Source organism: Aspergillus tanneri (genome assembly GCF_003426965.1).
Source record: "Aspergillus tanneri strain NIH1004 chromosome Unknown AapTan_8_pilon_pilon_pilon, whole genome shotgun sequence".
Lineage (NCBI taxonomy): Eukaryota > Fungi > Ascomycota > Eurotiomycetes > Eurotiales > Aspergillaceae > Aspergillus > Aspergillus tanneri.
Window position 1 is genome coordinate 3,101,259 of NW_022984635.1, and position 9,706 is coordinate 3,110,964.

General features: G+C 48.3%; 4 protein-coding genes across 4 annotated transcripts; 3 read left to right on the top strand and 1 right to left on the bottom strand.

Annotated features, from left to right (window-relative positions):
- Window positions 1-407: 407 nt before the first annotated feature.
- INO1_2 (inositol-3-phosphate synthase) lies at window positions 408-1,953 on the top strand (the record flags this gene model as incomplete). Its single annotated transcript, XM_033576154.1, has 6 exons — window positions 408-741; window positions 820-1,008; window positions 1,059-1,155; window positions 1,217-1,477; window positions 1,563-1,744; window positions 1,790-1,953. The coding sequence occupies 6 exons, from the start codon at window positions 408-410 to the stop codon at window positions 1,951-1,953; spliced, it is 1,227 nt and encodes a 408-aa protein (XP_033422009.1).
- Window positions 1,954-2,768: 815 nt separating this feature from the next.
- On the top strand, window positions 2,769-3,908 carry ATNIH1004_011593 (uncharacterized protein; the record flags this gene model as incomplete). Its single annotated transcript, XM_033576155.1, has 2 exons — window positions 2,769-3,095; window positions 3,162-3,908. 2 exons carry the CDS (start codon window positions 2,769-2,771, stop codon window positions 3,906-3,908), a joined length of 1,074 nt encoding a protein of 357 aa, XP_033422010.1.
- Window positions 3,909-5,141: 1,233 nt separating this feature from the next.
- ATNIH1004_011594 (uncharacterized protein) lies at window positions 5,142-6,562 on the top strand (the record flags this gene model as incomplete). Its single annotated transcript, XM_033576156.1, has 6 exons — window positions 5,142-5,172; window positions 5,241-5,276; window positions 5,332-5,445; window positions 5,507-5,533; window positions 5,590-6,173; window positions 6,302-6,562. The coding sequence occupies 6 exons, from the start codon at window positions 5,142-5,144 to the stop codon at window positions 6,560-6,562; spliced, it is 1,053 nt and encodes a 350-aa protein (XP_033422011.1).
- Window positions 6,563-7,052: 490 nt separating this feature from the next.
- On the bottom strand, window positions 7,053-8,948 carry ATNIH1004_011595 (cytochrome P450; the record flags this gene model as incomplete). Its single annotated transcript, XM_033576157.1, has 6 exons — window positions 7,053-7,723; window positions 7,781-8,146; window positions 8,216-8,470; window positions 8,542-8,592; window positions 8,653-8,803; window positions 8,862-8,948. The coding sequence occupies 6 exons, from the start codon at window positions 8,946-8,948 to the stop codon at window positions 7,053-7,055; spliced, it is 1,581 nt and encodes a 526-aa protein (XP_033422012.1).
- Window positions 8,949-9,706: the final 758 nt, after the last annotated feature.

A 9,706-nucleotide genomic window follows, 5' to 3' on the forward strand; every position in this document is an offset into this window, starting at 1 on the left:
GCAGTGGGAGTGAGAGTGAGAGTGAGAGGGCTGAGGGAAATAACTAGGGGTAGAAGAAAAGCAGGCAGACAGGCAGAGAGACTGAAACAGAAGGAAGAAATCACCTTGGAAAATCGTCGCCTGAGCTCAGCGCTGAGAAGAACTTGGGAAGTGAGAAGTTAGGGCTGGCCATGCACCCGAGCTCCGGTACCGACCTATCGCATATGTATTGTAATACCGGACCATATGTCTTGGTTTTATGACTGTACAATATTCGTGTATCATAACCATACATACTATACCATATATAATTACACTGCCACGTTGGGTGGTAGCTTCATGCAAGGCACATTCTTCCGCACAAGCCAATCATGCAGCCAATGCTTGTACAGACTCAATATCCCTAAGAATCACGAATCAAAAAATGAATGGCAGTGAGAAACCTGCAGGTCAAGGTGAACTCCAACGTGGAGTACACTGAAGACTTCATTCGCAGCCGTGCTTTGTACCGTGGCGCCATCGCCAGCAAGAATGAGGATGGTACCCTACTCGCAGCCCACTACGAGAAAGCCTATGAATTCAACACAAACCGCAAGGTTCCCCGCATGGGCATCATGCTGGTTTGCCTCGGTGGAAACAATGGTACCACAATGACGGCCGGTATCATCGCGAACCGTCTTGGTCTGACGTGGGCCACACGTGAAGGCCAGCAGCCGGCCAACTACTATGGTTCCCTCGTGATGGGATCGACCATCAAGCTTGGTGTGGACTAGACGGGCCATGACATCAATATCCCTTTCCATGATATCGTGCCCATGGTGCATCCCGATGATCTCGTAGCGGGCAGATGGGATATCGGCTATTTGAACCTGGCCGAAGCCGCAGACCACGCTGCCGTACTTGAGTCTGTGTTGAAGGACCACATTCCCAAGGAGCTGGCCACTATCAAGCCACTGCCTAGCATCTATTATCCGGACTTCGTTGCTGCCAACCAAGGTGCACGTGCGAATAATGTTCTGGCGGAAAAGCGTCAATCGCTCATCTCGAGAAGATCCGTCAGGATATCCTGGACTTCAAAGCTTCACACGGTCTCAACATGGTGCTTGTTCTCTGGAAAGCTAACACCGAGCCGTACGCGGAGATCATTCCATGTGTCAACCAGACTCCAGACGAGCTGTTGTGGTCCATTCAAAACGGCCACACTGAGGTCTCACACTCAACCGTCTTTACTGTGCAGTATCTTGGAAAAGGCGGCTTTCATCAACGGGTCACCACAAAATACTTTAGTCCCCGGCGTGGTCGACCTGGCATCCCGCCAGAAGGCATACATCGCCGGCGATGATTTCAAGTCTGGACTGACAGACCAAGAAGAAAGCCGGTACAGCGGAGTTCCTCATCAACGTGGGTATCCGAGTCAAGTTAATCGCCAGTTACAACCACCTCGGCAACTACGATGGCTACAACCCGAGCGCACCCAACCCCACAGTCCCATTCTAAGGTAATCTCAAAGTCGAACATGGTAGACGATATGGTCGCTGCCAAGACTCTCCTCTACAAACCCGGCGAACATCCCGACCGCACAGTTGTGATCAAATATCTCCCCGCGGTCGGCGAAACAAGCGCGCACTTGATGAGTATTACGACGATATCTTCCTGGGCGAACATCAGACAATCAGTTTCTTCAACGTGTGTGAGGACTCCCTGCTAGCCTCACCGCTGATTCTCGATTTAGTCATTCTGGCTGAGATAGCCCGGATCTCCTTGCGTGAGCTGGATGATTCATCATCAGCATCATCATCAGACTATTAAGGCTTTCACAGCGCCTTGAGCCTGCTGAGCTACATGCTCAACGAACCCATGACACCTCCAGGGGTTCTAGTAGTTAATGCTCTGGGTAAGCAGCGGACTGCTCTCACCAACTATTTCAGGCTGATTATTGGGCTGGAGCCGGAGTCGGAGGTGGTGCTCGAGTAGAGATTGCCATGATCGAACCGTCGTCTCGATGCTTTTTCCTTACTGTGTATGTGCACTGATTCATCATCAGTACCCTAATTCTTTCATTGGCCTGCTCTGTTTTGTCACATCTTGTTATTTTTTCTATCACTTTGTTTAGAATTTCTGAATATTGAAACTGCATCTTTCATCACACTCTTTCCACTTGTAGTATTGGACTCATTCTAGTAGTAGTTGTATTTAACGAATGGCTACAGTAATTATTTTAGTGCTGATATCGCCATGTTGATAACTCATTACATCTACGTAGAGTTTGGCTGAGTAACATTTTCTCCGAGTTATTGATAATTTCCCTCAAGTTACGATTAGATGAAGACTCCCATAATTATTGGACCGGAAGTATAGGAGAGGTGATATTGCTTTCAATTTCTATGTACTTCCTCCAATGTCTACATGTTTTCCCAAGAAACAATCTGGGTATAACCTGGTTTTACTTAATATCCCTGATTTAATCACCACACTTGGTAGCTAGGATGCAAGTGCCCAGAACAGCAAATGGCAAGGTTATGTAACTATAGTCATACCAATATAGAAAGACATGATCCTTGCATATGACCAAGCAAGTCCCATTCTAAACCTCGGCAATATAATGTTTGTTCGATGTAGTCCCGGTGAAACCCTGCATCAAAAGGCCCACCGGGTAATATAAAAACAAACAGAACTCAAGGCCAACTTGATGGTTTACAAAGACTCTTCAAGACCTACAGTCAAATAAACCACCCAGTGGAAAGTTTGACGCAAGTATTTCAATTCAATCCTCATTAATTTTATCTACAATGGCCCCTCGTACCCTCAAAGTCGGCTGCGCAGGTGCAGGCCGCATGGGCAAACGCCACGCCATGAACCTGCTGCACCGCGCTCCTCGCTCAGATTTGGTGGCTATTTTAAGCCCCGACGCAGAGGAGAGAAAATGGGCAAAGAATGAACTGGAGCCGTATGGGGTGGTCATTTACGATAACTACGACGCTATGCTTCAGCACGCTGGACTAGAGGCCGTGCTGATTGCTACGATTACCACTGTGCATGCCGAACAGGCTATCAAAGCTATTGAAGCGGGGAAGCATGTTCTCTGCGAGAAGCCTCTGTCTACGAGTGCATCGATTGTAAGGCTGAATTGCTCCCATTCAATCACATGCAATGTATGGCCCACGTACTGACCAGAGCCACAGTCACAATCGATCGTTGACGCTGCCAGTCAGAAACCCGAGCTAAAGGTGATGTGTGGCTTCTCTCGACGATTCGACACTTCCTACCGCGACGCCTGGGTCAAGATGGATGCTGGACTCATCGGCCACGTATCCATCATCCGCAGTCAAACCTGCGATAAAATCGACCCCACGGGCACCTTCATCTCCTTCGCGGCGACCTCCGGAGGCATCTTCTGCGACTGCTCCGTGCACGACATTGACCTTGTCCTCTGGTTTTTTGGCCCCCAAAGCAAAGTCAAATCCGTGGTAGCATCCGGTGTGACAACCCTGCACCCGGAACTGCAAAAGTACAAGGACGCAGACAATGCAGTGGGGATCATCGAATTCCACGACTCCCGCATCGCGTATATATTCTGTTCCCGCATGATGGCGGCGGGTCAGGAAGACACAATGGAGATAATTGGTACGAAGGGAAAGCTGACCGTCAATAGCCAGGCGCAACGCAACTTGGTCAGCATTTTTGATTCCACTGGTTCCCGTCGTGAACTTCCGGCGCATTATTACGAGCGTTTCGAGACCGCTTTCGTCGATGAGGTTAATGAGTTTGCGGCTTGTTGTCTTGATGATACGACTTTGCCGATGCGGTTGGATGGGGCGGTGGAAGCGGTTAAGATTGCGAGGGCCTTGCAGGATTCTCTCGTCACCGGTGATCGTATTTGGTTTGATGGCAGGGGTGAGAGATGTGAGAAGATGTCAGTAATCCAGTAGTACCGTAATATGCTCGAATTGACGTCCAGATATTCTTTCGTGGCTGAGTGGTATTATTGACAATTATGAGCCTGTATTGTTCTAAAGTTAGTTAACCCAAGAGTGTTGCCCTACATCCTCTTAGCCCCCCCCTTGAAAATGAGTTCAAATCCTGGATAGAGTACGCTGTTCCATCAGTCATTAGCATCCTAAACAACAAGGCTCGGCAGCTAAAATACACGGAGCATCCTTCAAAAGGCTTCAGCTACAGTTAAAATACACAGATTAGCGTCCTAACAAAAGCTTAATTACAGCTAGATGGACCCAGTCACACCAAGAAGAAAAAGTCATGGTGTGAAACAGATTCAGTATCAAAAAGATGTTTCACGATCCTGTAAATGACATCAGTCATACGGCTGAGAGGTGTTGGGTTCGCAGTTAGTTGGTTGGTTATTCTTATTGGTTAGAGAGGATTTGTTAGTCTGAATGCAAGTATTGAATCAAAATCTTAGATGCATTGATAGTGTATATGTGCATGTGTTGAGCTGCAGGTTTGTAACTGCCCTTGTTGGGTTTCTGAGACATTGCAGATACCCATACCTGGGGGCTGTAATATGTATGCACTGTTGGCATACTTTTGTGTATATGTATCTGTACGAGGACGAAGTGTATCAGTACCAGTATCAGTATGTACCTAATGCAATGACCATGTACGTAACGGATGGTCAGCATATCCTATTCGACCCACCATGCATGCGGCGTATATAATATAGATGAGGCTAATTTCTGCAGAGACCACCAAACCCAATGCAGCTTAGACTCATGCTAGTCGATCATCGTGGTATCTTGGCCCTCACTTTTATCTACACGTTCTAGGGCTTGACGTTCACCTGAGCATCAGCGTCATCTTTGCTTACAGGTGCCCATCCACAAGGATGGATCCTGCAGATAGCCTGCAATTGACATTGTGAGATTGGAGGTACGCGATTACCACAATATATTTTTGGACTAGATGTTCGTTTGTGTTTGTGATGAAACAATTGACGAGCTCGATTGTATCAGTTTGTTTTCTCGCTCTGTTCGGTTCTGTTCGGTCCTGGCCCCTCAAATAAGGGGATGTCATCACCTCAATGAGGGGTGAAGTTTCCCCAATATCCGAAGAATCCCATTCCCGTTCGCCTTCTTCTTATCTCATTCTTACCATTAATTTCGTTTTGCGACGTTGCGAACTATCAAAATCGCAAACAATTCACTATGTCCTTCGCTCCTCCTGCTGCTGATATTGGTGGGTGGTCTCGAACTTGTGCGATGGCTCGAACAATGAGTCAAAATGACTGACGCAAATTCTCTTAGACTGGGCCAAACTTGGGCTGGCGGTCACTGACACCGGTATGTCGAACCAATTCATCCCTGGTCAAAACTCGAATCTAACCCTCGAGGATAGTAAATGGGCATGTCGAGTGCCGATTTGACGCGGCCGCTGGGAAATGGGGTGCCCCGACATTTGTGCGCGACCCATATCTTCGAGTACACGGCCTTGCTCCAGGTTTGAATTATGGTGAGTCAATTCTTCACACGCATTGCTCTCACACCAAGAACTGAGACGTTTCCACATACAGGGCAACAGATATACGAAGGTCTCAAAGGTAAGCCTCCTCACCAATGACATCCACTACAAATTTAAACCAACCTGATACCCTAGCAAACCGCAACGCCAACGAGGAAATACTTCTCTTCCGCGCCGGCAAACACGCCGCCCGAATGGCTCATTCCGCCTCTGTAGTCTCCATCCCTCCCATTCCAAAAACGCTCTTCCTCGACAGCGTGCGTTTGGCAGTTGGCGAAAACGCAGAATTCGTCCCCCCACACTCCAGCAACGCGGCACTCTACATCCGCCCGCTCGCCTTCGGAGCTGGCGGACATTTCGCCCTAACTCCTCCCCGCGAATACCTCTTCTGCGTATACGTGCAGCCGTTCGCGACGTACCACGGTACCGGCGCCGCTGACGCGTTAGTGATCGACGAATTCGACCGAGCTGCTCCTCGCGGTACTGGCTCGGCGAAGGTTGGTGGTAATTATGCACCTGTCATGCGGTATACGGACGAGGCTAGGGCGCAGGGGTTTCCTCTCACCTTACACTTGGATAGTAAGACACAGACTGAGATTGATGAGTTTTCCACCTCCAGCTTCTTGGGTATCGAAGCCGGTGAGGGAGAGTCTGGTGTCCCGACTCTCGTAGTCCCGGATAGCAAGTGCGTGATCGCCAGTGTTACCAGTGACTCAGTTGTGGCTATATTGCGAGGTCATTGGGCTGGAAAGTCGAACACCGCCAGGTAATTTCTTCCATCCAACCCCTCCTGACTATATGCCAATCCCACCAGATCAATACTAACATCTCGTTTCCTTCCTGGCAGGTTCCTTACACCACCCTCCCAAAATTCACCGAGATTATAGCCGCTGGTACCGCTGCTGCCTTGGTTCCAATCCGATCGATCACTCGTCCTTCGACGGGAGACAAGTTTATCTTTGAGAGTGGTCCTCTGTGTGAGACACTGTCTGGTGCTCTGCGGAAGATTCAGCGTGGGGAGGGACGGGATGGGGAGAAGGGCAAATTTGCGGAGTGGGTTGAAGCTGTTCAGGCGCCGGGGTCTGTTTATGAGAAATATGTTCAGTGAGGGGGCATAGAACAGGCTGGTAGGAGATAGATAGATCGGGTGTTAGTTGAGATTTGCTGAGAGTTTGGGGATTTGAGGATTTGAAAAATCGAGAATATCACAATTTTAGGTTGTTTTTCAAGTCATTTCCGACTGTGTTGGTGTAGGAAATATTATATGGTGACCAAAAGATGTTGAGCCTAAGTCCTGAGTGCTTGAACCATACTTTCGTGAAATAACTTCGGGAACCCTAGTAGTTAACGGACCGCGCGTCACATCATATTATTGTATACCCCCCTCTTCAGTACTTCGTCTACCGCTCTCACTATAAATTCGTCTTCATTTGTACAAGGTTCCAACCTGCTGGGCATGAAATATTTTATTCACTGGCGGAATAGATAGAAGATAGACCCATAAAACCCTTCAAATTCCACATAAAAACTTAAAGTTAAAAATCACTACAGATTCACCTCGACACACTTCACTTCTCCCCTTATACACGCCTGCTATCTCAAGCATGAGCCCGTTCCCTAACACATATGACTGGCCCATCCTTCGATGCGGTAATATGGTCGTAGAGCTGATACTCAGACGCGTACTCTCGACCAGGCCCCAAGGCCGGCGCCCCCTGTCCAATAGACCCTGAAACAATAAAATCATATTTATATAGAATTGTAGCAAGACCGAGGGTCAACTCAGCTAATGCAAGTCCCTTGCCAATACACCCACGGGGGCCAATGGAGAAGGGATTAAACGCCGCCTGAGCAGCAGCCAAGGACTCTTTACTTGCAACACCCACACCAGCTCCGCCCGCATCACTTCCCGCCAGAATCCAACGCTCGGGACGGAACATAAATGGCTCCGGGAAGTACTCCCTATTATGGTGGATGGCATAAATACCAGTTCCCACATCACATCCTGCAGGGATGGGTTTCCCGTCAAAAATGCCGCCTCCCTTGGCGACTTCGCGCCAGAGAGCGCTACCTGTGGGTGGACTCATTCGGAGGCTTTCATCGATGCAAGCCCGAAGGTATTTACATGAGGAGAGGGCTGGACCGAGGGCGATTTCGTCGCTGGTGGAGAAGGTAGTTCGTACTTCTTCCGCTGCGAGGGTGTAGCATTGGGGGTTGTTGCCTAGGTAGAAAAGAGTTGAAGCAAAAGCAGTGGAGGATGTGTCAGATCCTAGAGGGATGGTTAATCAAACCAACAAAGATCGAAAAGAAGACGAGTGTTTCATACCAGCTACGACAAGCGTAGTTGTCTCCGCACCAATTTCCGCCAACGACAAACCCTGATGCGTTTCCGGGTCCTTAGCATCGAGCAAGAAGTTGAACACATCCTGTCTCGCTGACTTTACACTCTTAAATCGACTGTGAAGTAGCGCATTGATAAACTTGATGAACTTGTTCCGACCCTGGATGGACTCAGAAAAGAGATAACGGTCCAGTCGTCGGAAGCCGAGGATGGGGGCTTGGGCCAGGACAGAAAGACGAACATTGGAATCTTCGATACTTTTGACCACGTAGCGATGTTCTTCTTTTGTCTTCATGTTATAGGCTTCTCCGAAAAGGACTTCGGACATGATGTCGAATGTAAGATAGTTACCTGTTTGCAATCGATCGACCGATTAGCATGTATTCCGTCTGTCAAGTGGCATGGAGTTAAAAGACGTACAAAAATCACCCATATTCTGAGGCAGTGACCATTGACTCGGATCATTTCCCAGAAAAACCGAGCACAGCTCATTGACATGCTTCAAAATAGCTGGCTGGTATCGACGCAATGCGGCATCCGAAAGTCCCTGGCTGATGATTCTTCTCTTACGCCCATGAGCCTTCTTGTCAATTAACGTCAGTGTGTTCGGGGCACGATGGACCATGGCATTGTATAACTTAGATTTCTGCGTATTTTTGCCAAAAGCGTATATATCTACATCGTAACCAAAGTCAGCACCATGTCCGCATTTAGATGCGGTAGAAAAAGAAACTTGCCGTGAAGACCGGTTGAGGTATTAACCAGAAGCTGGTTAGGCGCATATCGAACATAGTCTCCTAATCGGCAAGAAATGGTCAATGTCAACCTGGTGAATGATATGCAAGATATGGCCTTACCATATTTCTCATGGCATCGCAGCATGTCAATGTGCAGATCTCCCTTCCACGCATGCCAGCCGGAGTACAGGCTGGTGAATTTGGCCAGGAAGGGCCCGGGATACCGTGCCAGGGGGTGAAAGAATAGATGATAAGCAAAATAGCCTAAGGTCTATTGCGAGGGGTGTCAGCGGTGGAATACCACGACATCGATACTTAGGGAGTCCCACCACAACAGAACAGGCTCCAACGAGCACGAGTATAACTGCCGATACAGAGAGCAAGCTGGTATCGATCCCCTGAAAATTGCTAAGCATCCTGAATCCGATAGTCGATGATTTGTATTTATTAGCTCTTGTTGTGTCAATTGTTGGACATAGGGATACTTTCTCCAAGACCAAGTCAGAAATATATTTGTTCCCATGAGAGCTGTGGGCGGGCGATGCCTTGGGCAAATTTCATGATGATCTGATTCACTCCGAATATTAGCTGAACTGAGATGACCTATCCTAACCTAATCTGACTTGCTGCAGATCGCGTAAAAGTTTCAGAATGCAATGCAACGCATAAGCACGGGGAAGTCATTCCATTCTCTCAACGCGGTGAAGTAGCCCCAAGAGGGTGAGATTTTGGTGAGATTCTGTCAGAATAGGCAGATATACCAGTACTACGCACAAATTGAAACAGCGCTACTTTTTGTGGTGTAGTGGTATATCTGACATATTCTTTTCTGTGATTGGCCAGTGCGTAAGACGGGCCGCATCTTCAAGCATGTGGCTAGTGCGGATCTGCCGGTAGATCCAGTAAAAATACCACAGTACCAGAACAGCCGTACAACACAGCCCCATGTATGGTATGTATGGAAATACCGTACCTACATGTTTCTGGTGTCATGGCATCAACTCTAGCGTATCGTACATTATGCAGGTGGGATCCTACGTATGCAGTTAGTCTGGAAGGAAATGGTATAAACTCGTTCCATGCAATTTGGGGGTCGAACGCTGTCTTCGCGGAGATTACCAAGTGTTGGTTGACAAGGTAGGGTCACGACACCCCTTCTGCATCCGTGAATTCG